Genomic DNA, 27,476 nt, shown 5'->3' with positions numbered 1-27,476 from the left:
TTTCTACTATGGGTGCATTGTCACAGATGTTCTTCCCATTCTTGTGGGAATGAGTCCATGCACCCTTGTCACAACAGCTCAATTATGTAATATGAAAGCAGCGTGCGGATAGCATGTTGGGAGCCCAAGATTCAACCTGGTGGCAAAGGGATGGACAGACTTGTTCTCCATCACAAATCTTGAGGATAATTTATTTAGGTTTAACAAAGGATTGCTCTGCACCTGTGCTTCGCAATCATGTTACTTCTGTGCAGATCTGACATGTGGAAAACATTCAGTAGCTGCAAGGTGTTCCCTACAAATCAGGGAGAATGCAAGCCAAATGCCACTTATATTGCATGTTACATCATTGTATAAAAAGTCAAACTCTTACCTTTTCAATGACTCCTGCTCCTAAACTATTGATAGCTTTCATTTTTCTCTCTGACAAGGCTGGATTAAACTGAATGGCACCTTTTTGAAGAATAGTCAGAGGTACAGCAACTAAAACCTGGCGGGAGAAGAACAGCACTAGTGATACTAGAGTTGAAGTAACTCAACACCACATGGATGAGCTGGGAAAGTTTGGAGCCGGGTGGATATGAAAAACCTTGGTTTCTTGCCCTAGGACACCTGGATGTTCTGCTCTAGGCTTCTCACTGCCTGTCTGGTGCTTAGTTCACAACAGATTCCTTAGGACTAACAGAAGGATGTGTCAAGAACTTATAGAGGCAAGTATAGATGGTAGAATTTGGGACAGGGTGGGGTGTAAGGTGGTGAAATGCCAACTGAAATACAATAAATACTCTGTCCTGCTTGAGCAGTTGAGGAAGTCACTTTAAGTGCACCTCTTGTTTACTGCCGCAGCCAAAGCTGCCCATTAACATGAGGCATCAAGTTGTACAAGTCACTCTAAGCACAAGATGTGGTCTTTGACTTTTGAAAACATACAGCAGAGGAAGGATGAGACATGTCACCTTTTGTGCTGTCCAAAGGGTCCCATCTGTTGCAGTCACTTGGACCTCTTCCCCTGAATAGTCAATATTGCGGACCTGTTGAACAAGAGAGATGGGGAATATTTATATATGGTAGTGCCTTGTCTGCAAGTGGAACAGACCTTCTGCTTGCACAATAGGGCTTCCCCTTCCTCTCCTTCCACCTATGGCGCCTGCATTTTCCTCCAATCAGCTCTGGAGAGCTGATGGACCCTTCAGAGCCAATTGGGGGATGGGGACGGGGAAGTGTGCAGGAGGATGAATAAGAAGGGTAATTCCACTTTCAGAGCATTGGATATTACTAATCTATACTCCTTTTCTATCCTTTGTAGCTTTATTTTTCAAAGCAGAAGAGCTGTCAATGAAAGCCATGGTGAGGTTGATGATTAAATGAACTTAAAAAACAAGGGTGTGTTAAACTGCTATGGGTAAACTCATTATGTGAAGGGTCAATCAGGAGGGGAGAATGCAGACAATGTTCCACTAGTGATTTTTATGTACTGGTGGGCATCTGAGCACCCAATTGCTCAGACTCACCTCATTTCTTTTACACGTTATTAACATTTGTTCCTGTATTCATACCTATTCATACCACCATTCTCAGATTACCTGAGATAATAAAATCCAAATATATATTTTGTAACACACACTGAACATGACAAATGTGGAAAATGTTCTAGGCTCAGTTATAACAAGCCACATGACAAAGCATTCATATGTTCCAAAGCAGATGAATAAATTGGGCACCGGGGGAAATAACTTTGGAGAATTCAAGCAGTTAAGTGCCATCTGCATGTTCCAAGGAGAAACCAAGCCAAACACTAGTAAGATGAAATACTCAAAGCCAAAGCAAAGCAAATGCTATTCTTCCATTTTTTATACTTACTGGAACCTTTAACCGAATGTCCAGGCCTTCAGCCATTTTTTCAATTATGGCAGAGTATCCTGAGTTTAAGAGCGTGTGATCACCAGCAAACTGAGCAAAAAATTCATTGTGATCCCAGGAACGTGCAGAAACCTTTACAGAGAGCAGAATTATTTTCACGTAGCAGTCACAACATGCAGCTCACAAGCACTGGAATAGGACTTTTTGGAGACTAAACTAAACTGCGTGTTCCCTCTTCTGTGGTGTGCTCTCAGCTCTTATGTATAAAGGCCAGTCTCCACCCTTCTTCTAACTGACAGATGGATGAGATTATTTCAAGTCACAGCTCTGGAGTCTCTTCTAGGTTATGGCCCAGAACTTAGCACAGTAAGTATTCCAAGACAGCTACTCTCTTTCAGCCATCCCTGAGTGGCTTCTGAGTAAAATCCTCACATCTTGCAATAAACATAGACATGCTGGTATGTATCAGTATTGTACACAGAAGTAAAAGGAAACACAAAAGTATTATGATGGTTCCCTGGCTATGTGAAGCTATCTTGCTAACCTGCTCAACAGTTATTCCTGGTTTTTTCCAGAATCCATGTCCAGATAGTAGTTCCAGGTTTACCAAAGGTAAAAAGGGCTTCTAACCAAGAACAGAACCATGTTTAAGTAAGGAACTGATCTGGACCAGTTTTATGGTGCTTGAAGATAAGAAGAATTTGTTTAAAATATGTGTGTCACATGAGCCCATCTCATGCTTACCTCATGGAGATTACTGCCACAGGCGTATTCAAGGTTACTGACATGGAACTGAAGCACTTTTTCCTCTAGTTCACTGAACTGAATACCAGATTCCTGAATGAAGACTTTATAGATTTCCTGGATTTTATCTGCAAATAATAAATGTATTCAATTGTTAGCAAGAAATATTTAGCTTACTTCATCATTTCCAGCAATCTAATTAGTGAAAGCCTTCCCAGATCTAGTTTTGTTCTGTTGCCCAAAAATAAATATAATGGGCATGATCCAGCTAAAGTTAAGCACTTGTCCTGCTGATTCAAAAAAAAAGTTGGGTAATTGCTGAACATCTTTTCCTTTTAAACTGTTAGGGCTTAAAAGTGCCTAACTTTGGCTAAATATTTTAGATGTTTGGCAGCATTTTCCTCACAAATAGGTGGGCTACCAGTAGAGCTAATTACCACCAAACATACATTCATACATTGGCCTAGATTGCACATCACTTTAAACTATACTTAAGCTTAACTATGGTTTAAAGGGAGCACTCTTCCCCTGCTCTTGATGCCTCTGCACTGCTGGAACCATGGCTTGGGTTAGCATTACATCTGTAAGCCAAGAACAAAGTACAGTTTGTCATTTGTCTGGAGAAAGACAAACCATTAGCTTATGTTTGCATGCAAAGCTAAGCCAAACTGTGGCTTAACTCCTGGCAACACAACAGGAATGGGGGAGAAATGAAGCAGTCACAATTTTCATCCCTTGCATCAGCATGTCATGCATTCGCCTTGAAAGCACAGTTAAACTTAACTATGGTTTAAAGTGACTGCAAACCAGCCCACCAACTCCACCATTGCTAGGCCACAGCAAGCCTAACAGAAGACATTTTTATTTTCAGGGTTCAGCAGGCTCTTTACTACTCTCCCAGATTCTGTGTAAAGGAAACCAATCCTGGCCTCAGAAATACTCTCAACCTATTGCTAACAGTGTGTGATTTGGTATACTCTCTTCTATGTCACTTCATTAAAAAAATCCTGACTTGGTTTGTTGTAGGAGATTTAATTGATCAATTAAAATAGTTTGCATATGAATAAATACAGGACACCTGTATGTGTCATAGCAGTTACAGCATATACAAGAGAGAAGGAAGAATGCCTTTTCTAAGATGCTTGTTACATACCATATATCAAAAATAATTAACTATTTAAAAAATCCTGCTGCCTGATTAATCAGGGGCACCTTTTAATTAAAGTATTTTAAATAAATTTAGTGTTGCCGTCCTATCAGGGGTAGCCAGAGTGGTTTCCTCCAGAAGTGTGTAAGTCCCAGACAGCATAACCAATGGTCACAACATCCGGAGGGCTCCACATTGGCTACCCCTGATATTCTGAATGCTATATTTGCATAATATTTGGTAAGATAAAAAAAGGATAAAGAACATAATTTAAAGCCCCAAATGCTGAATTTCAAAGGGCACAACCTATTAGAACTTTCTCCTACAGGATTTCAACACACTCGCTGGGATACAGAGAGATCAATGCGAGCACATGAATGATTTGTCAGTTTCTTCTTCATGCCTCATGAAATCTGCTCTAGATGCCCCCAATCTTTGGAGGCAATTTTGGGGAGACTGGGGAATAGCCAGAGCTCAGTGTTTTGCAGGCAGAAGATCTCTAGATAGGTCTTGGAGAGAACCCCATCTGAAATCCCGGACAGTTGCTGTCAGTCCGTGTAGGCAATACTGAGCTAGATGGACCATTGGTCTGACTCGGTATAAGGCAGCTTCCTCTGTTCCTATGTTGAAGATCATTCAAATTCAACAAAATGAAAGCTGAGCTGGTACAAATATCTGGTACTACTTCCACAGTTGTAATATTCATTTGTCCCCATTACACTTTTTGTAATATGGTTCTTCATCGTTTCCCCTTACCTCCAAGAGGAATATCCTGATGCTGATTTTTGTCTTTTCTCCAATCTGCTACAACATCAAGGATAGAATTGAAATGGAAGTCCATGCGCTTATCTATGGTAGGGTCCGTTATCCTTCCACCTTCCTGGATCAAGTCGCACTTCTCTCCAATTTTATGCATTTTAATGCCCAGCTTTAAAAGGAGGAGGGTTAAGGTGGGAGAAATAGATAACCAGAAAGCTTTATATTATGGGAATCACAGAGCCACCATTCCAAATAGCAAGAACTTGCAACTGAAGAGGACTGTTCTATTCTTTATAACAAGACATTACTAACTTCCATGAATCTGTGAGGAGATCCATTGTATACCTAAATCAGAACTATCATGTGAGGGGGAAAAGTGTAGAAACAGAGAGCCTGGTTTACAGCACTGGCCAAGGTTTCAAAATAAAATTTGTAGAACTTTCTGCTCCTGAGGATGGCCACCACCTTTCCTTATCTCATTCCTCCAAACAACCTTGTGAGGTAAACCTTAATGTTTCTCTTTCACAAATGGTAAAATAAAGCCAAGGAACAGCTTCTTTCCCAAAGGTGCCCAATAAATGTATAACCTGAATAGGACTTAAACATCTTCAATCCAAACCCATGAGACTCTCCGCTGAATCACAGCCACCTGAACAACCTCTCTGAAATGAACAGAGATTTATGTTTACAAGGATCAGTCTATATTCATCCATAAGCTTCAAAAGGGCAATTTCTTCATCAATAAAAATGCAAACCCACTTGCTCACACATTAGTGCAACGGGATTGTTGACACAACCATTAACTATCTGTGCTCCTTTTCCCACAGTGATCCCTTTGAAAGTCTTATCGTCCCACACTCGGCCGCCAATTCTGTCCTTTGCTTCAAGCACAAGAACCTGCAACAAACAAATGGGGTAGTAGCAGTGAGGAACACGGCTACAAAACATAGATCTTTCAACAGTTCACATAAACCTGGAAATGCCATGAAGATCAACAGATAATATAACTAAGAGTTTACCAAACTTTTAAGAGAATTATAATTATTGAAAGCTGCAATGCAACCTGAACCTTGGAGCCTCAGGCAGAGATTCAGCCTACCAAGCTGAAACACTAAGTCTTTATTAAAAGAAGGGAATTGCGAGCAGACAAGCCAGACCTATCATTATCCACATCCCAGCACTGTATAAGCAGCAGCATATCATGTGATAAACCCCACCCTCCAAGAACACTTCATGATCGGCCTTAGATACTAAGGTCTGTTCCTTGCAATAGACTAAAGCACTCTTCCAGGGCACTTCCTAGATCCTGAGAACAGGCCCTTTCTTGCTCAAGTGGCAGGAGCAAAATGCAGATATGCCAGAAGAGAAAGAGACAGAGCTACAAGAATACCATTCTGGATTTGAAAACGTCTTACCTTAATGCCAAAATTTTGAAGTTGCCTTGCAGCTGCTAATCCAGCGGATCCAGCCCCAACCACGATTACAGATTTCTTTAATGAAGAAGAAAAAGAAACTAGGAATGCTAGCATTCTTTTGAGACTAGTAAGACTATTTTTGTCTCAGCACAATTTGCATAATCATATCGAGAAAATTCTGCTTCTGCTAAAATGAGTGTCATTACCAAGAAGTGCTACTATCTCAAAGAAAATGTTCATGGATGAGAATATGGATCGTGGGAAACCCCATGTTGACTTTATGCTCTTCACCACCATGATCTTAATGGTGGTGGTATCGAATATTTTGCAAGATAAATAAATAAAAGCCATAAAGATTTTTAAATTGTGTTTTAAATTGTTTTTTAAAAGATGCATTTTAAATTGTATTTGTTTTTAGTTACTATAACTTCGGCTATGGGGTGGTATACAAGTATAATAAATAAAATAAAATAAAGATGTGATTGAGGCATAGTTTCTTCTCCTCGTATGAACCCAATATCAACAGAAGAGTTTGTCTGTGCCCATGTCTGACAATTCTTCAGAAGCAGTGAGTTCCTGAAGAAGAGTGTTGACACCCGGCAAGAGTTACTAGAAGCCCAACCCTCTTCTTCGCTCTTTACCCTTAAGAACATAAGAAGAGCCCTGCTGGATCAGGCCAGTGGCCCATCTAGTCCAGCATCCTGTTCTCACAGTGGCCAACCAGATGCCCTTAAAAGGAGTTCTCTCTCCCTTTGCCCTCCCTCACTTTGTCCCATCAGGATTTCCTGGAACGATTTTATTAGTACACTGAATTTTAAAATACTTACGTCATGGTAGTCTTTGGGAAGAAGAGGTTGGTCAGGATTAACTGACAAGACACCTGTATTAATCAGACCTTTCCTGGTCATAAAATGAAGTATTCGCTCTGTCTCCTGCACACAGCGAATGCGCACAAGTCCTCGAACAATGATGTGATGTGTACATTTCTGGGGGGTTAGAGGTTCCTGTGAGTAGAGAGAAGAAAAGAGACTCTGTTATCAGAGTCAAGATGTTGGGCCTGCTCAAGCCATCAGGTGGTGCTCAACTGCTAATCTACATCTCCGATACTGATGAAGTGTCAAAATGGCCATCTCAGAGTAATCTTCCAGTCACTTAAGCATGTACACATGTACTGAAAAGCACTCTGCAAAAGAAAAGTGTCTGAAATGAAAGTAGGAGTCTGTCCTCAGAGTTAAATAAGTGGCTGCACACCAACTTCAGAAGAGACAGTGCCCAAGTGCCCAAAGCACCCAGCCTCTAGGAGTATCCTTTCCTCAACTTCAGCATGTGCTTACAAGGATTTGCCCAGAGGCTACTGTAACAAAGGTCTTAAGAATGTAAGAAAAACCCTGCTGGATCAGGCCAAAGACCTATCTAGTCCAGCATCCTGTTCTCACAGTGGTCAACCACATGCCTATGAGAAACCTCCATATAGGACCTGAGTGCCACAATAGTCTCTCTGTAGTTTACCAGCCTTTCCACCCTCAGGTAGTTAAATAAGTGCATAGGGGAGGAGGGATTGAGAGTAACTAAGGTGCCAAGCATGATGTGGCAAGAGCTGCTGTCCACTTCTGTGGCTCCATGTTCCCTGGGTGTTCTCTCATGTTTCCATCTGGCTGCTATAACTGTTGTGCCACAGGGCACTAGAACAATCTCGAGACACCACCTCACACAAGGGAGGGGGGAGAAGTCTATCTCTCCCCAGTCCAGCTCCACCTTGAACTGCAAATGCCCCCATACATTTCAATGAAAGGGGCAACTAAGCGCATGCATTCTTTGCACATGGCCAGGTTTCCTTGCTCTTACAATGGAGAGGAAGCTTTGCACACTTGGGAATTTGGATCATGCTATGAAGACTTACTTAAGGAGGGCAGAAAAGAACACTGACTTCATCATGAAGCTTTATTCTCCACAATAGATGGAGGGTATTCTTGCTCCACAGCAGTCATGGCAGTCTGTTGTCCTACCATGCAAGAAGCTCCCCCCCTCCCACAATAGCAGGAGTTGTAGAAGAGGGGTGGGGAACCTATAGCGCTCCTGATGTCGGCTGGGACTGATGGGAGTTTGAGCCCAGTAACATCTGGAGGGGCACAGGTTCCCCATCCCTACTTGAGAAAATCCCAACTGCTGCGGGGCTGGCATGGCGAACTGGGGAGGGTGACTTCTCCACCACCGAAAGGCAAAGACTACACAGTGACTGACAAGGCCTTGCCTGTGGAGCAAGTGGAAGGAGGACACCCACCTCCACTCAAGGAGAACGTAAGAGATATCCAGACAAAGAACGTTTAGATTAATATATTTTAAAAGTGAGGTATGATGATGATAACCTTTGTGGTGAAAGTGTGTCAAACTTTAAACCATGCTTACTTTGCAGTTTGTGTACCACAGAGCCAAAATGAGGTTTCTGAGAGCTAGATACATGGTAGGGTCTCGTGAATATTCCGGAAACTCATAGAGTTCATCTAGTTCCATTACATCTGGTCTTACACACAGTGCTTTCCCACATTCATTGGGCTGGTAGAAAGGCTGGAAGTACTTGTTCATCCCTGGAAGATAATAAACGTAGCACAGAATGAGTTGCACATAGCATCTCCATGAATTATCACTGTAGGCACAATAAAAAGGCACAGACTCTAGGGTGCGTACAGAAATGTAAACTCTATTGCAGGTGTTTGCAATATACACTGGCAAGGAGAGGCAAAACTTTACTCATAAGTACAGTGACTTCTATTTACCCCAAATATTTATGGTGCTTACAGATCTCCACTCAAACCACCTGATATGATGTAGAGCATATGCACCTATGTGTTACATGTGCTGACATCACATGCTCACATATACAAACAATGTAGATATTACAAAGTATACATGGTTTAGGGTTAGTCTCACATTTTGGTATATAGAAGACTGGACATTGTACTTCATGTTAATATGGGAAAAGTCTCTTCTCTCTTACTCGCACCATGGAGAATTAGGCTATTAATGGCTACTAGCCATGGTGGCTATGTTCTATCTCCTCTAAATACCAATTGCTGGGAATTGCAAGTCAGAAGAGTGCTCTTACACTCAAGATCTGCTTATGGACTTCCCATAGGCATCCTATTGGCCACTGTGAGGTCAGAGTGCTGGCCTTGATGGGCCTTTGGCCTGATCCAGCAGGCTCTTCTGTTCATCTCCAAGGTGGAACAGAATTGTCACTTCACTCAGGCCTAGTTCATACCTCACTGGTACAGCATGTAGTGCACCACTTTCTGGTGGCTGCATCCACAGTGCTCCAGTACCATCTTGTTGAAGGAATCATATTAGAACTGAGGCCAGAGGAACTGCTGTAGTTACTCCCCACATTATGTCTGTCTAACATGATACATCAAGCGATCCCAGAGTCACATGAGATTCAGTCACACAGCTCTGGCAACACATGAATCACATAAATGGTGCATGCACTGCAAGAGGAGGAAACAGCATCCTCTCCCCACACTTTAGCCAAATTTAATGGGAATAATGGGTGGTTAAAAAGTGCTCTTGGGCAGCTAGTCTGCATTACTGTGCAATTACCTTACAGTGCAATCATATACTAAGCTACTCAAAGGTAGGCCCCACTGAATTCAGTGAGGCTCACTCCCAAGTAAATGTATAGGATTGCCGCCTTAAACAGTCTGGCATACTGCAGCCACATTTGAGAAAGTGCTCATAGGAAGGAAAGGAAACATGCAGAGAAGCCATGGGTCACCCATGTGCCATGACTTGCCAACATACAGCCTCAGAGACCTTCCCTGGTGCCTGCAGAGACCCATTCCTCACCACCACCACTGCCATTAGGCTTGAGAAAAGCCTTCTATGGACACCAACAGAAGCAGGTGATCTTCCTGGAGACTGCAGCCGGGGAGGTAAGATTAACTCTTCCTCCTCAGCTGCACTGTCTAGGGATATCAGCCCCATTCGACTTTAAAAATGAAGAAGCAAAATCACTTTTTACAAGCCTAATTGCTGTTGGGGGTAGAGGTGATGGTGGAGAGAATGAGCATGCCTATGTGTGGTGTAACATGCCTGGTTGCCATGTGTGTATGTGTGTGCCTATGGTGCATGCACAGTACCCATGATAGTTCATCGGGTTTGGAAATGCAGCCACAAGTCCAAAAAGGTTGACAATCCATCAGATAAACTATCAGAATTTAAAACAAGGCGAAGTCATTATGAATTAGCCAGATTAGCTATACTTATGAGTTCTGAGGCATTTTCACACAGCAAAAATATTGAGTCAATGTTGATAGGATCTGGGTCAGTACATATTCCTCAACTACATACTGTAGCTAGCACATGTTCAAATGTCCATCAAGCAGTGAGGGGGACAGGACCTTTACAGTCTTTGAAGAGAGGGCTCATACCTGCTCTTTACCTTGTTATGTGCCTTCAAGTCGATTTCGACTTAGGCGACTCTGAATCAGTGACCTCCAATACATCTGTTATAAACTACCCTGTTCAGATCTTATAAGTTCAGGTCTGTGGCTTCCTTTATGGAATCAATCCATCTCTTGTTTGGTCTTCCTCTTTTTCTACTTCCTTCTGTTTTTCCCAGCATTATTGTCTTTTCTAGTGAATCGTGTCTTCTCATGAGGTGTCCAAAGTATGATAACCTCAGTTTCATCATTTTAGCTTCTAGTGACAGTTCTGGTTTAATTGGTTCTAACACCTAATTATTTGTCTTTTTCGCAGTCCTTGGTATGCGCAAAGCTCTCCTCCAACACCACATTTCAAAGGAGTTGATTTTTCTCTTATCTGCTTTTTTCACTGTCCAACTTTCACATCCATACACAGAGATCGGGAATGCCATGGTCTGAATGATCCTGACTTTGGTGATCAGTGATACGTCTTTGCATTTGACGACCTTTTCTAGTTCTCTCACAGCTGCCCTCCCCAATCCTAGCCTTCTTTTATTGCTTAATTGAAGTAGAGTTGTCTCTACTGAGAGGTCTATATACGTTTTGTCTGTATAATAGTAGTATATACTGAATCAAATAAAACCATTGTACTTTAAAGAAATGACCTGGATGTGAAATCCGGCAGGACATTCCTAGTCCTTGTTCCTGAATGTGGCAGCAGTGACAGCAGCAGAGATCTCATCTTCTTGCTCAAAGTTATTGTAAGCACAGAATTGGGACTGGCAACAGCACAAGAGAAGGGAGCATACAAAATGGATGCAAAATGCCATGGAATTTGCCCCTAGAAGCCTCTAGAGTTTAAGCATGAGTCCTGAATTTTTAATATAAAAATTAAAAGACTGCAACACAACTGCTGCATATCAACAATTAGACTGAGAGAAACCCAACTTAAACGTGAGGAAGATGTGCTTACCCACTTATGTGTTCAACACAGCTGCCATCTCATTTAAAAGGCACTTATTCTTGTCACTGGCTTGCTTACACTTCACATAAATAACCCAAAATGCATGCACTGAGCACCTTTTAAATGAAACGGCAGCTGCATACAACACCGACAAGTACTATCCATTCAACACTGTAAAGCAGAATATTCCGGAGCGGACAGAAAAAACACTCCTGGCTTACCAGCTATAGTAGGTGGAGTCTTTGAGTGCTCCATTTTTATTGCAATGGATTCACCAAGCAACCGGTGTGTACTGGTACAAGATGGACTCATGCCCACACAATCAGGGTAGTATGCAGACAGCAAAGGAGCAGCCACACTGTCCTTCAGCAAAGGTGGGAGGATGAGCATGGAATGCCACCAGTGATCTGAAACTTCACCAACTCTCTAGGAAGGAGGGTAAGAAAGAGGGTCAGGAAGAATAATTAAAGCTTTAGCCACCATGTTATCTCTCAGTGCTGATTCAACTTAAAAACCATAGCCTTAAGAGAGAGAGAGAGTCAATAAAAAAAGGTATTTACTTCCTCATTATTGGAATTATGAACACAGCAATTTTCCTACCATGATTCCTTGAATGCATGGGTAACAGGTTCCATGCAGGATTTGGGCAGGGGCTTCTCTCTGCACAAGGGTACGCCAAGGAAAAGATGTTTCCCAGGAGTGTGGAGAAGCTTCTATGTGAAAATGCCTTTCACATACCAAGGTGACCTACTCCAATTGGGTAAAAGTTAAATATGGGACTAAATGATACGGCTCTCAACCATCCCTCAGTTTGAAGCCATTTGCACTAACAAAATTGCAATCAAATTTCTGCTTTGCCTTTTTAGAAACAAATAAAATACAGATGTCCCTGACAGTATAAACACAGAAGACTAGCCACATGAACACCCTAATTTACTGTACATCAAAGTTGTATGTCTTAATCACAAGAACTCTGTTGGGATGGATAGCCTGAGATGCCTTTGATCTTCTCCTTTAAGCAATAGCTAGGCTCTTTCAGACAGGCTCCAGTTCCAAGACGGGACTGTTACCATCTAGCATTTGTTATTAAACATGCTCCTATGGGCTTCTGACAATTACAGTTCATTCTAATACCACATACATGACTTTTAGAGCACATTGCTTACCAGATCCTCAGGCATGGAGCACTGATCTGATCCTTCCACCTGAAACAAATTAACACTTTCAGAGAATGGAATAGCCCCTCTAACCTGCACAAGCAAGAAAAATTCTAAAGGAACAGCATCACTGTCAATGAAAACTGTGACACTGAAGGCCAAATTACACATTATACTCAAATCCATGTAAGAAAAAGAGAAAAGCAACTTTGGACTGGGAAAGTGGCCAGGGAAGAAGGTGTTCAGCATTTCTAGCACCCTGCCAGTTTTCTGGTGCTATTCCCACCCACAGATTTTAAATGCATGTATACCTTTGGGAAAGTATACGGAACCCTTCTGGGGAGGGGGGCAGGCAGTGAGCAGCTTGAACCCTTCCAGCCAGCAGCTCTGATATTCCACATAGAAAGTGAGTTCCTGTTTAAGGAGACTCACCTTCCTGCAACAAACTAGGAAGGAGGGCATTCTACGACCCCCACCCTAAGATTTGGTCCAAACAACATTAGCAGTGCCTGTGAAAGCTGGCGTGAGTGTCCCTTATAGGGCCAGTACGCACGTGCAGCTGCATCATTGCAACATAATAAAAAGCATATTGATAATAATATGCTCCCACAGCACAATGGTGTCTCCAGACAAACATTGTCCAAATGTTTTAAGACGGGGGTAAATGTCAGCCTCTAGAAAAGCTAAGCCAACCAGCATTTTCAGTACATCCGAGGGTTGAAGGTACCTTGGTGGAATTGTTCAGTTTCATGCCGCAGCGGTATGTTTTGGCTATTTGTGAGGTAAGCTGGATTTCCTTTGTCAGCTGACGCCATTTCCCACACTCTGCCTTTGTGCACTGAACCTGGAAATAAAATGAAAAAGTGATCATTTTTTCTTGATATCATAAAAAAAGGCACATCGATAAGATCAGAGATGGGTCTCAAAATTTCAGGCAGATGTCCTTAAGGAGCAGATTTGCTGGTTGCACCCACATTTTCCCCATCAACCTCGTACAAGCAAGTGTGTGTTTTGAGCTGACCTACTCTCCCTACGGTGCAGTCTGAAGTCTATTGCTGGTATTACCAGCCCACTGCCACCACTTCAGTTATCTTTGTGTACTTGAGGGCACAGGGTAACTTGGCTGTTGCTGTGAAAGCTCTGAATCTTAAGAATAACAAAGTGGGAATTCAAGTTACACTGGATAAGCAGCAATGTATTTAATTATCCTTTAAAGCAACAGTAACAACTCTGTATCATTCTGCACAAAGTCAACCAAGCCAAGTTTGCAATGAAACCCTAATAGATAAAACACGGCCCTCTAATTTATGCTACCTTTCCCCCTAAACTACAAAGCACAGACCTTACAATCATACAGGTTATTAAAGGAGTAATTCTCTCCTCACCTTTCTTATTCTTCCTTTTTCCTCCATCGCCAGCTTCCAACTGGCCTAACTAAAATCCTACCTTTCCTCTAACAGCTCACAGAACCCCACTGTCTAATCCCATCTCAGGAAAGAAATCCAATCATATCCAAGTTCTATAATTTCCACAGCTAATCAAAACAGTACATTTGCCTGCCTTCTTTTCTAATAACACGTAACCTCTAATATATATATTATCTTATACTTCTTCATATATAAACTTATTTTATATATCACACACACACACATTCTCATTCATTGGCGATCACTCGTGGCCGAGTAAGATTGTCTTCCAGGATAAGGTCTTTAACAGTGGGTCTGTAAGTGACTGTGGAGGATAATTCTGGATCCACACAGCCTCCCACAGTGAGGGTATAAGTTTCCAGATGGAAGATGGTCGTGATGAGGATTTGTTTGACGTGCCTTCCGCTTAGCTCGTTTGTCCCATTCGCCCTGTATTCGTGCTTCTTCAAAGTCCACAGCACCTTTGATAATAGCCGACCTCCATTTGGGACGTTCGTGGGCCAAGACTTATCAGTTCTCAATGTTCTTGTTACATTTTTTAAGATTCGCTTTAAGAACATCTTTAAACTTCTTTTGCTGTCCACCAATATTCCATTTTCCATCCTTAAGTTGGGAGTAAAGTAGCTGCTTTGGAAGACGGTGATCAGGCATTCGAACATGGCTGGTCCAGTGAAGCTGATGTTGAAGGATCATTGTTTTCAACACTGGTAGTCTTTGCTTCTTTCAAAATGCTAACATTAATCCATCTGTCTTCCCAAGTAATGTGCAGAATTTTCCAGAGGCAGCATTGGTGGAATCTTTCAAGAAGTTGGGAGCGGCGTTTATAAATGGTCCATGTTTCACAGGCATACAGTAAGGTCGGTAGTACAATGGCTTTGTAAATAAGCATTTTGGTCTCCCTGTGAATATCCCAATCCTCGAACACTCTACGCTTCATTCGAGAGAATGCAGCACTCACAGAGCTCAGACAATGTTGAATTTCAGCATCGATGTCCGCTTTTACAGAGAGATGGCTGCCAAGATAGGGGAAGTGATCAACGTTCTCCAGCGTCACACCATTAAGATGGATTGATGGTGCTACAGAGGGACTAGTTAGCACCTGTTGATGAAGCACTTTGGTTTTTTTAATATTAAGTGAGAGCCCAAGCTTTCCATATGCTTCTGCAAAGACATTTAGGATAGTTTGAAGATCTTTCTTGTGCAGAGACTACGTTATTGTCGGCATATTGAAGTTCTACAACAGAGGTTGACATTACCTTACTTTTTGCTTTCAGCCTACTGAGATTAAAAAGCTTTCCATCTGTTCGATATATGATTTCCACACCAGTAGGAACTTTCCCCTCAATAAGGCGTAGAATCATAGCAATGAAGATAGCAAATAAGGTAGGAGCAACTCAGACATGGGGAACCTGTGGCCACACCAGATGTTGCTGGACTACAGCTCCCATCATCCTACTGTTAGTCATGTTGGCTGGAGCTGATGGGAACTGGCATCCAGCAACATCTGGAAGGCCACAGCATCCTCACCCCTGCTATACCCCAGCAATCCTGTTTCACCAGAGTCTGCACCTCATCTATGTCTCATCCATTATTACAGCTCCACTTGCATCACAGGAAAGTCACAGTCGCATTTTTTAAAAAAAGATGCTAACTTTCCTGCAACATACTTTACGATGTCTGCACAAGCATCTGTAGGGCCACTGTCCCCCATCATTCAGGCACACTGCACGGCATCCATGAAAAATCAAAGTCATACTACTCTCCTTCCTTTTAAGAAAGAAACAGTATGCTGTTCCAGATAGAGACACTGTTATGCTTTTTCCCAAACAGCTTTATTCAAGAAGAGGTATGGAAATTCACCACTTCAAGCTTTGCCCTTGTGCTGCTCCTACATACTTGTACACACAAAAACTGAAGCACAAATGAGGGACAAACAAAATCAATACAAGGAAAAGAACTGCAACTAAGAGGCTGTGGCGCATGAATATCCTCAGTGTGTAATAAGCAGCTCTTTCCCACCCTTCTGAAAGAATGGGCTGCTGCCTGATTTTTGCCTGTTCCCTAGGTCTCCTCTGATCATCCCATAAGCACACACAAATCTGCCCTCTCCTGACCTCACGGCAAATGTAGACACAGCCAATCAAACCATCTGACATTGTCCTGGAGGTGGAAATTAATTTTATTAACTGAAGAGATAGACTTGAATTAAATTAGCAGATTTAACCTGGAGGTTGAAAGGGCGAATAATACAAAGAGTCCCTGACTTAGCATTGTGTCCATGCGTCCAAACCAGAGATCATGGCTCACTTCACTCCAGAAAACCCACAACGTTCAGCAAAGGTTTATTTTTGGCTTCCTGACTGTGATTTGTTTGGAGCACACAACAACCCTTGGGTTGTATGTAACTCTAAGCCAGGAATCGTAGTTTGTTTCTCCCCAACATCAGTGGGGTGGAGCAAAGCAGGCGTGACAGGCTTGTGCACAGTAGAACATTAAATATGGTTTACCATTATTATTATTATTATTAGATTTATATCCCACCCTTTCTCCCAGTAGGATGACATCCAAATAGTATAGGGCAGATTCCTATGTTCCGACACAGTTGAGACAATTTCTTGCAGTGAGCGCTAGTAACAAGGTGTATCCATCAACTAAGCTCCAAGACAATCTTTGTAATGATTTGCTAAGGAACAAACAGGATTACATGGGGAGTGCCCATTTAACCACAAGGAAGTTTTCTAATATTAAGCTCTCTGCAAATTACTTTCCATCAGACATTCCCCTTAAGAACAGAAGATCCACCTCTTATTAGGAAGGGAAGGTCAAAATGTACATGCGCTACTTTCACAATGACACATCATTATGAATAAAGCCCTTACCCAGTAAGGGAGCTGTTGATCAGCCATAAAAGCTTTAGGACTAGGTTCACTTTTTCCATTACTGGTCCAAATCCTTTTCCAGGCAGTGTATTTGTCGTAACCATCTTTATGACTAAAAGGAGTGACAAAGTAAACGATAAGTAGAGAAAAGGAACACGCTGGGCATGGTTTGGTGTATTTTAATACCTACAGTTTATCTCAAACATGAAACGTGAAGAAAAAGAAATAGGCATTGAAACAACAGGATTCTGGCCAAGTTATTTTTTCCTAAATAAGCACAGGTTCTAAAGTTCAACCTTCAAGGTAATATTGTGTATGATTTTTATTTTGTTTAATCTGATAAATTATGACTTCCTGATTATGGATACTGAAATCTACACAATGGCTTCACTGTTGGAATAGCTTCCATCCACCCTAACTAGGTCTTCCAACACAGAGGGCTTGAGCAAACAGCTTGTGTTGCAAGAAACTATTTGCATGGTATTGAAGTTGCACAATTTCTACCTGAGAAAACATTTTGTTATAATGCTCAGTAGTTCACATCAGCAAAGCCTATTAAAGTTGTAGTGAGAGCGTAAATATTCAGCTGGTCCAGCTTCCTACAATCATCCAAGATATACTTTGTAAATAATACTTACGTTTTTAACTTTAAAAGCATTTATTGCTTTTGACTAGAGTTGCTTTAAAAAAGGAAGGTTTTAGGCTATTGTTCAAGTGTCAATCCCCAGCCATTGTTGGCATCTTTTGGTCGATTCAGCCCCTTGCAATTTAAAACCATTATAAATGTAGCATTGCTGTTTTCAGCCTCATTTCAAAATTAAATCAGAAGGAAGAGCAAAGCACAAAATTATGTGTATTATCATATATCTTTCTTTACACAAATTATGATTATAGTGGTTTGCCATTACATGAATATATTTCAAGGCTTATTTTACAAAACAACAACAACAACAACCCAATTGCCTCAAAAAGGTAAAGAATACCTTCTGTAGTAATGATCAAAACATTCATTACAGAAATGTTCCCCACAGGAGAGGTGATACCATCTTGATGTATAGCCATTTTTTGCACACCTAAAACAGAAAAAAACAAAAACTAAAGTTACCAGAAGGATACGTTTGTTCTGCAGTTTGAAAACACTTCAAACCACCACATATGTTAGCAGTCAATGCAGCACATCTATTCATTTATAAATCTAATCCAGAATGAAAATGTTGGAATGACAACCATCTTGAAAGTATGCCATTTGGGGCTGGGGCAAGGGAAGGCTTTCCAGTAGCATAATTCCAGCCTTAATTGTCCATTTTAATCCTCTGCTGTATTTGTTCCCTTTTCTGACTTAACATTTTTTAAAAGAATCAATCCACAGCTTTTCCCCAAAAACAGTGAACTGGCCCTTAATGGCCCAGTTGCCACAAGCCAGCTTCAAACCATACAACTCTGGCTTATTTGCACTATTTGCAATCACTGTTTAGCATCATGAGAAGCTGCAGCAAGCCATAGGCTTGCATGCCTCCCCTCCACTCACCTGGACAGCCACAGGGACAAGCTGAGAAGCTTCCACTTCCATTTTAGATTAACCCCAGTTTAGTTTGCCTCTAAATCCTAAACTGTGGTCAGTGTTAACTAAGATTAGTGCAAATAAGCCAGAATTGAATGGTTTGAGCCTGGTATGTTTACACTAATAATAGCTTAGAGAATCCTTCCCCTACCTGAGGCTCTCCAGAAGTTGTTGGACTACAGCTCCCATCATACCTCTCCATTGGCCATGCTAACCGGGTCTGATGAGAGTTCTAGTCTAAAATATCCTAAGGGCTAAGATGCTAGGTAAGGGTTAGGTAAGGATTGGTTCAAATTAACCTCCATTTGCTTGAGTTTGGACATCACAGCAAACTGCAGATAGTAAAAGTGAAAGCTTCTGAACTTCTCAGGGCTATGCCAAAGGAGACATAAGGGAAGCATATGAATCTGAGGCCTGTTGCAGCTCATCTTCATAATGCAAAGCCATTGCTTAGCATTATGAATAATGCTAATTGATTAATGCTAACAAATAATGCTAATTGATTAAAGCCAATGGATTTGATAATAGACAAGTGGTCATCCTAGCCTTCATTTATTTATTTATTATTTGATTTATATCCCGCCCTTCTTCCCAGCAGGAGCCCAGGGCGGCAATTTGGGAGCTTCATTGAGTATCCCCCACCCCCATTTTTAAGCTGGCTTGTTCTGGAGAACCAAAAATGAAATGCTTTTTCTTCTCCTATCCTTACTTTGAGGGTGTGTTATTGTGAATATACATCCACTTGGTGGCTATGTCATTTCATTTGGAATTTGCTTCATGACATTATATACTAGCCAAAAATAGAATAACTCCATAACAGCTTGAACAAATTTATATTTAGTTATTTATTATCATTATTTTTACCCCGCCCTTTTTCCAAAACTGGAACTCACGGCGGCTTCCAGATAAAAGCACACATATAATTAAAAACACACAAAAGTCTAGATTAAAATCGAATTAAACTATTTACAGTATTAAAACCAGTCATACATACAGTTAAAATAGTTCAAACTCAAAACCATTCTTTAATGAGAGAATTGGAAAGATAGCTGCTGCCAGCAACTCAGAACACGCAGCCTTGCTCTCTTAGTGTTCCCTTCTAATTAGTTTCTTCTTGCAACTCCGGATGCCATAAATAATGGCTCTGCAGCAATGCCTGCAAGAGGACCTTCCTGGTCAACAGTATGGCATTATAGAGTAACATGCCAACAAGGCTGTATGTACAGCTGTGGCTCTGTGCCAAACCTCTAACCACCTGCAGATGGCGGTATCAACACAAGCTGGCCATTCTGAATCAATCAGTCTCATGATTACCATTCTAGCCATTTCTCACATCCTAATAGGACTCACGTTTTGAAGTTCCTCCGTCCCTGCTTGTGAAGTTATAATTTGGACCCACTAAAGTATTTACAAGACCAGTTCAATCCACCAAAATCCAACCGGAAAAAAACAAACAAAGAGTGTCATCACTGGAGCTTAATAAACTGCCTTAGATCATTGGTCAGTATTGTTGACAATGACTTGCAGCAGCTCTCTTGGGTTTCATACAGGGATCTCACCCAGCCCTACCTGGAGGTACCTGGGATTGAACCTGGGACCTTCTGCATGCAAAGCAAATGCTCTTGAACTGAGCTACAGCCCTTCTCCAAGGAATATACATCCAGTTCCCTCCATTAATAATAAATAGTCATAAGCATTCATTCAAGCAAACTGAAAACAAAATCTACCAAACTGAAGATCACTTGCTGAAACCTGGAGACTGGGCAGAGGAAAGAGAGATGAACCCAAACCTTTCAGCAGCACTGGCAAAGCAAACTGGACATGTTGCTGTACATCCTGCCTTTTCACACTTTCGGTATTTCTTCTCCGATGCATCTTCATCATCCTCTGCTGTCTCTGCAGCCTTCTTCCTCACCTAATAGAACACAACTGCATGGCTAAAAAGGTCACAATAGCCTCACAGATTTACAGCAATATGCTGAGAGAAGTCTTTATTGGCAAGACTTTCTGTTGCAATAGTGATGGAAGACAGTTACATGAATTGTGTTTTCGTATGGAACAAGGATGGGGAACCTGTGGCCCTCCAGATGTTGCTGGACTACAGCCCCCATCATTCCTGGTTACTGACCATGCTGGCTGGGACTGATGGGAGTTGGAGTCCAACAGCATCTGGAGGGCCACAGGTTCCTCGTCCCTGATATAAAGGCATCACAGCACAAAGTAGATCTAGCTAGACCCAGAAAAACATCTTTTTTTAAAAAAAGTAACAAGGGCTTGCTATGTTGTAGGCATGTAGCATTCACACTGAACTATGGAAAAAGTAAAAACCAAGATAAAGAAACCATTACAACTAGCTCTCAGATAGAACAGGAAACAGTATTGCACATTAAGGCCCATGGCACTGAAAATGAGGACCAATTTTGTTGACCCCGGAATAACTCACTGCACATTCTTATGCACATCAGTTTGGAAGTAAGATCACTTGCTGGATGTGAAATCAACAGGACACTGGTGACCAATATGCACAGAACTACAATACTCTTCATGTTTTAAGTAGGTAATACGCATCTCTGCACCCTTGTAAACTGAATTCTTAGGATTTAAACCAAATTAGTTCTATTGACTTCAGTGCTATTAAAAGGATCCCTTGCTCCTTGGCTTGCAGTGAGCAGCAAAAACATTTTTTCCTACAAGTGTCTCGTTCTGCACAGCCAGGATTGTCTTGGACACTAGCTCTGTTATTTTCACTGTTATTTTAATCAGAATTTTTTAGAATTGTTTTTAAGCCGTAAGCTGCCTTGGAGATCCCTGGACTGAAAAGAGTGCTACAATTTTTCTTCTTCAATAAAATAGATTATCTTTCATCTAAAAACACTCCTTTAGTTTGTGGTTGGATTGTTCAAGTTCTAATATGCCGTATACATTTTGGATGAATTCACATTAACTCTAGAATAGGTGTTCCCACATGGTACGCACACCACTTTCATCTCATTTGAAAATCCATAAAGTACCTGTCTCCCTGAACTTCTCAAAGGAAGATTATCAGGAGACTGATCCACAGCTGGTGTTTTTTTCTTTGTTCGGACCCTCCCAGCTGACATGGTGCTGCAGGATGAAAACCAAGAGGAAATTAGGCAGTACTCTGAAACTAGAATTCAAAGATTTCATCCTAAAGAGCCTCCTTACGCCAAAGCAGGTGGGGTGGGGGGAAAAAAAACAGACTTCAGGCTTCCCATGGTTAACATTCCAGCACCGCCAGGATAGACCAGCAGTTTCGCTATCAGAACCAACTCTCATTGCAGATCTGGGGAAAAGGAATCTAAAACTAAGAACTGGACTGCATGGTTAGCTAAGATCTTCACTGAGGCGAGAAGAAGCAGTGACCAATTTTTTTTTTTTTTTTTAAAGAGGAAGACAAGGAGGGGCTCATTTATGGGAATACTGGGTTTAATCAAGAGAACAGTGACTTTCCCATCCCCCTCCTTTCCTGGCAACCCCACCTCCAAAATGCCTCTCCTGAGTGGCAGGGGACCCTGCTTAAAAGGATGGGCTGTGGTAGAGGGAGTTGGGGGGATCCCCCAAAACAGGCAGACACAGCTGCTGCTCTGCTCGCAGGAGTTGCCTCCACTCCATTTTCAGGGATCCTCTCTTCCCCCTCAGCCCACCCAATTGAAATGCCATTCCTGAGGGCTGGAGGACCCCGATGAATGGTCTGTAGCATGGGAAGCTGATGGGGATCCCCGAAAACTGGGAGTGGTGAGAATGTCACCTTCTGTCAGCCCCCTTCCCTACACATTTCTCTTGTTCCAAGCCTGCAATGTTGAGGCTGCAGTGCCATGCCTGCTTACCTGGGAGCAAATCCCATTGAACACAGGGAGGCATGCATAGGACTGCGTGAAAAAATTAGCCGAAATAGTCATTCCAGTCCAAGAACTGTGCATAATTCAGGCCTTGTTTCAGCAAGGCTTCTGCTATTTAGAATGGTTTACTAGTTCATTTTGCAGCACATAAAAAAACCAGCAACTCAGTAATCTTAACAGTACAGCTGCAGCACAATTATGCGAGCAAATCACTCTTCAGTTTCAGCACACCTTGCCACTGCTGCTTAGCTATCCTAATAAGGAGTAAGGACATACTGTTCAAATTTCAAAGAACACTACTCAAATAGCAGGGGGTGTCCCTCTTCCATAAGTCGCTTTGAGCTTCAGAAAAATGGTATTAAAATATTTAAAACATGCAAATGAAATAAATAAAGCATGTGTCATGAGCCCTGCTGGACGGGGGTGGACTGACGAGAACAAAGCGGAAGAGGAGGACTTAAGAGTGGGATGGTCGAGCCAGTAAAGGGCCAAGCTGGGAGTTGGACTCAGAAGGCGCCCCAGGTCTGGACTTTGACAGTTCAACCCCAGCAGCTCCAGATATCCCTGTGGAGAGTCAACCTGACCAACTGGTTGTTTCCCAGCCTGATGCTTCCCCTCTCCTTGTGCCCACATCGCCTGCAGGCAGCCCTCCTCCCTCTGAGGCAGAAGATGGGAAGGTGATGGGGGCTCTGCCTTGCCTCACGCCAGGAGGCAAATGCGGCGGGACACAGTGGAGGCGGAGTCTTTGCCTGTGCGCACGCTCCCAACAATGTCAGTTAGGACATTCAAGTAAGGTACCTGGCCAACCTTACTTAAGCCGAGGGAGGGGAGGAGTTGCTGAGTCAATGTCTTAGTGCAGCGAAGTTGTGCCTAGTTAGACCTAGAGAGATGAGCACAATGAATTGAAACTTTCTCTTACTACAATACAAGAAAAAAACACAGCCGTGTCTGAGTTCTCTGGGCAGGACAGTATGATATAAATTACACTACATCTATGACTGTAGATAAAAGAAACAGATGCAGCAAAAAAAGTCATACAGGTTAACTAGCTGGGGAGATTCCACCCACCCACTGAGCAAAAAATGAAAGAACATGAGCTACTGAAAACTATAAACACACAAGAATCACTGACAATTGCCATCTTCACTAAATTGCTATTACTCCTAGCAGGGTGGGATTAGTGGTGGCTTTTAGATAACAGGAAGAGAGGATATCTCTTAATTCCAAATGGCAGTAAGTAACACATTTTATGGGATATTTCGTAGGACAGTGAGTAATTTTAAAACCATTGCTATTCTTTTGCTTCAAGTGCAAGGAAGAGCTCGTTTGAAAAGCATAGCAAGGGAGGCAGTACTTTTTGAAATGCAGGTCTTTTCAAGAAAAGTCATTATGCAAAGTGAAAGTGAACTTTAGGGAAAGCTTTTACATATTTAAAAACAAAGTATAAGCACATTACTATAGTTGATTCTAAAGATGGACATAAATTGAGATTCCTTTCCTCCCGTTTATCCTGGTTAAACATTTCAATGCTTTGGTTTTTCTAACTTTGTTGTGTGTTTTTTTAAACTATTAACCCATTATATACTACCCCAAGAGACTTGCCCCACCAGTGTGCTAAACATGGACCATCTGGGTACAAGGTAGTAGCCACTGAAAAGTTTGCACTACTCTCCAACTCCCGTGCATGGAGAGGATGCACGCACCAGGATTCAGCACACACATTAATAAACTTTTCCAGAGTTTGCCAAAAGTGTAATCCTGCACAAGAGGCAACCAGTTCATCTGAGATTAGAGGCTTCACAGAAATGCAAAGAGAGCTTTGGGTAACAACTCCCAAGCGATACTTAGGAAACCAAGAGGTCTAATGTGTAACCAGGCAAATAATAGGAGTGTGATTCAACTCTGAATAGTGGACAAATAATGAGGCGAATCAGGATTATTCAGGGTTCTTTTCTCCTTCCCAAGTTGAAATACAATGTCAATAAATCCCTCCCTGAGTTGGATCAGGACGCTCAGAAAGCTTCATGGCAGTATCTCATTTTCCACTGCATAGCTCTACACTTTCCTATCTCTTTCTCTCTGTTTCTCGAAATCCATGGGGTTTGCAAGGAGTGAGGCTGTCCAAAATGTTGCATGGATTGTTTTTGTTTGTTTAAAGAGAATTTTTTAAAAAATGTTAGAAGCTGTGCACATCCCTAGTAAATAATATAACTATCTTTTTAGGATACAATTTCAAAGCTTCCATGCCATTGAATGCATACATATTAACTTTTTCTCTCTAGTATTAAGTCACTATTTTAAGCTCTTTGTGGAATGAAATGACACAATTCAATGTAGCAGAATACAAATTTACATTTATTTAGAATATGAAGGAATTAATACCAGTGCATACTTACCAGGCACTTACAAGGGTCAGCTGTAGTCTACCAGCTCCACAATAACCCACCCAGACTAGAGATAGGAAGGCAGGCTGTAATTATGCTAAAAAAGAAGATAATTATGTTTATTATGGGTAATTTCCACAGCAGGAAGGGCAGGTTTCTGTTCACCTTGGAGTCAAATCACCCAGTTTTCGGATGTCAAATTAAACAGAACTGTAAAAGAGGAAGCATGATAAAAGAAAGGGATATTCTAGCCACTGATCTCTTGTTCAGAAAGCAACATGGTGTCCAAAGAAACAGGATCCTTTTAAAGCCTCTGAATTATCTTTACAGGAATGAGAAATGGTCCCCCACCCCGCCCCCGGAGCAGGACTTTCCACAATGAGATACTTGGTCCTTTAAAAGGCCAAGGAATGCCAATGGAGTAAGCACACATCTCTCAAGCAGCTTGATGAAAGAGTTTGTCCTAAAGGGAAGAGGGGGCTTTTGACAGAAATGTTGCATCCAGCTCCCCACAAGCTCTTCGGCACCTGTTTTGATACCTGCTATTCTACAAGGCAGGCTGGAGATTTCAAAAGATTCAACATTGGCTAGGCTTGCAAGTAGGGTTCTGAGCGAGCAACCTCCCCTTCCCTCCAATGTGTAACTTCCATTTTTGAAGGAGCTGCATCTCCCATTTCTGACTCTCCAATTAAAACACCAAGCCACAATGCAGAGAGTGAGTCTCACAAAGATGAGAGACAGACTGCATTTGATCCTGACTGGCTCATCACAGCCGGGACCTGGAATTTTGTACAACCATATTCTGAAACCAGAGGCCCTTGAATGAGGGTCCAGAACTCTGAAGATGAGTTTGGCAAAACAAATTTTGGAATCTTTGCCCTAAACAAATATTGAGGGCACCCCACAGTTCTCCCCCATAGCTAAAAAAGAGAGTGAAGCCATTCAGTAGACAATAGAAAAATTTGCAGTGTGTCATTTGGAACCACATGGCTACTTGTCACTTTTGACTAGCTGGAGGGTAATTTTTTATTTTTCAAGAACTGCTTTAAAGTTCCGTACCCTACCACCAAAACTGCAGTTAAAATACAATTTAAGATAAACAGAACACACTGTTTACACCACCCAGGACTAGTTACCTTCTTTTTCTGGGAATTCCAATTGCTACAGAGGGGTAATAATGTTGGGCACAATGACAAAGATCAGAGGTTCCCAAACTGTGGTCCATGGACCACCAGTGGTCCACAAGCTTCATTTAGGTGGTCTGTGGCAAGTCCACATTAAATATTCATATTGATTTCTAATTGTATTTTTATTGCTTGTTTAATTTCTTGTATTGTATTTTACTGTAGCAGAATGTTGGAAGATTCAGGACAGACACCACAAAGTTAAACTATGGAATTCACTTGCAGAAGAGGCAGTGATGGCCACAAACTTGGATGGCTTTAAAAGAGGATTAGACAAATAAATGGAGAACAAGGCTATCAATGGCTACTAGCCGTGATGGCTATGCTCGGCCTCCATGGTCTGAGGCAGTATGCTTCTGAATACCAGTTTCTGGAAACTGCAAGAGGTGAGAGTGCTCTTGCTCTCAGGTCCCAATTGCTGGCTTCACGTTGGGACATCTGGTTGGTCACTGTGAGAACAGAGCGCTGGACTAGAGGGGCCCCCTTTGGCATGACCCAGCTTCAGGGCCCTTGTTATTATGACACCACCACCCTGACTAGCCATTATTTTGACCAGGCTCTAGTTGATGGACCTCAGGGTTGTAGTAAAAATCAAATGAGATCCTGATCCAGCAGGCTGTTCTTGTGTTCTTATTGCATCATAATGTGTATTCTGTGTGATGCAAATTGAAATGCAATGGAAGAAATAAAAACAAAATAGATTTAAAAATCATACAGCATCTAGCACAGCACATTACAACAGCTACAAAAGGCAGAAGAATTATTAAGTGGTCCACCAAGACCATCAGCAATTTTAAAGTGGTCAGTGAGGGGAAAAGTTTGGGAACCACTGGCATTGATCAATCTTCCCCAACCTGGTTCCCTCCAGATATTGTGGACCACAACTCCTAGCCACCCCAACCTGGATGGCCAGTGGTCGACTCTGGGGGTACTGGAGTAGTAATCTTAAAATCTGGAGGCAGCAGGTGAAGGAAGACTGGCATAGATGGAGGCTACTCCCTCCTATGTATAAGGCATCTTTCAGGTGTCTTCTGCAATCGAGGGAAGGATTCCAGCCAATGCCTTCCTGGAATTTCCCACAAACCAAAGGAAATTAAACCCCTGGATAATCTCAAGCGAAGCATCTCCAAGAAACTTCCCAAATCAAATGCTTAGTTTCTCAAATAATAGGTACTGGGTCTCTCAGGTCTGTTTTGAAATCACACTCTCGCCCTCTGCTTACTCCCAGACAGGCGAGGGCTGTGTAGGATTTCTCGGTTTTGTCCATATTTGCTTAGTATGCATTTATTTTATTCCTCCCTAATGCTGGAAAGGCACTCTGCCAATGGCCCAGATGCACGCTGTATTGATTATTTTGTTAATCAAATATAAATATGTGACCTAGAACACTGAAAACAGGCCGGGGGGGGGGCTGTCCCTGCCTCAAATAAAGCCATACCCAGATTCCCTGGAAGTCCACGATCAGCAACCCTCTCCTCCATAGCCCACGTTCCTCCTGATAAGTACTCCACACCTATCTCCCAATCCACTCAGACGCAAGATGCACATTCCGCAAAGGAAAGTCCCACCCCAGGAAAGACCCTTGCAAAGCCTGACCCGGTGCCGGGGGCAGAAACTGGAGTCGCCGCCGCCGCTCCTTTTGTTGCCTGCGCTGTCATTAACTCGCTGCCGCCGCAGGTTGGAGCGAGAAGAACGGCAGCAACAGGGCCGCCTTGAC

At 42.1% G+C, this 27,476-nt stretch overlaps 1 protein-coding gene across 3 annotated transcripts in view; it reads right to left on the bottom strand.

Moving 5' to 3' along the window:
- The window catches only part of KDM1B (lysine demethylase 1B), a 37,584-nt gene that overhangs the window by 9,934 nt on the left and 174 nt on the right, over window positions 1-27,476 (bottom strand). Inside the window, exons 2-19 of one of the 3 annotated variants that reach the window (XM_061592957.1) lie at window positions 24,588-24,672; window positions 22,990-23,071; window positions 21,343-21,436; window positions 20,122-20,246; window positions 17,754-17,843; window positions 16,771-16,882; window positions 13,192-13,308; window positions 12,474-12,512; window positions 11,529-11,733; window positions 8,332-8,510; window positions 6,753-6,929; window positions 5,926-6,000; window positions 5,270-5,407; window positions 4,508-4,679; window positions 2,605-2,732; window positions 1,861-1,992; window positions 957-1,031; window positions 374-490 (exon numbers count right to left, since the gene is read on the bottom strand). In XM_061592957.1, coding sequence (XP_061448941.1) covers window positions 374-490; window positions 957-1,031; window positions 1,861-1,992; window positions 2,605-2,732; window positions 4,508-4,679; window positions 5,270-5,407; window positions 5,926-6,000; window positions 6,753-6,929; window positions 8,332-8,510; window positions 11,529-11,733; window positions 12,474-12,512; window positions 13,192-13,308; window positions 16,771-16,882; window positions 17,754-17,843; window positions 20,122-20,246; window positions 21,343-21,432 — 1,971 coding nt within the window. In that variant the 5' untranslated portion in view covers window positions 21,433-21,436; window positions 22,990-23,071; window positions 24,588-24,672. The remainder of the gene's footprint in view (window positions 1-373; window positions 491-956; window positions 1,032-1,860; window positions 1,993-2,604; window positions 2,733-4,507; window positions 4,680-5,269; window positions 5,408-5,925; window positions 6,001-6,752; window positions 6,930-8,331; window positions 8,511-11,528; window positions 11,734-12,473; window positions 12,513-13,191; window positions 13,309-16,770; window positions 16,883-17,753; window positions 17,844-20,121; window positions 20,247-21,342; window positions 21,437-22,989; window positions 23,072-24,587; window positions 24,673-27,476) is intronic. The other 2 variants (XM_061592951.1, XM_061592967.1) reach the window with 2 other exon arrangements.

The sequence above is a fragment of the Rhineura floridana genome, chromosome 1 (genome assembly GCF_030035675.1).
Source record: "Rhineura floridana isolate rRhiFlo1 chromosome 1, rRhiFlo1.hap2, whole genome shotgun sequence".
NCBI classification, from domain to species: Eukaryota; Metazoa; Chordata; class Lepidosauria; order Squamata; family Rhineuridae; genus Rhineura; species Rhineura floridana.
The sequence above is the reverse complement of the archived record's forward strand: the minus strand, read 5'-3'. Positions and strand labels throughout refer to the sequence as shown.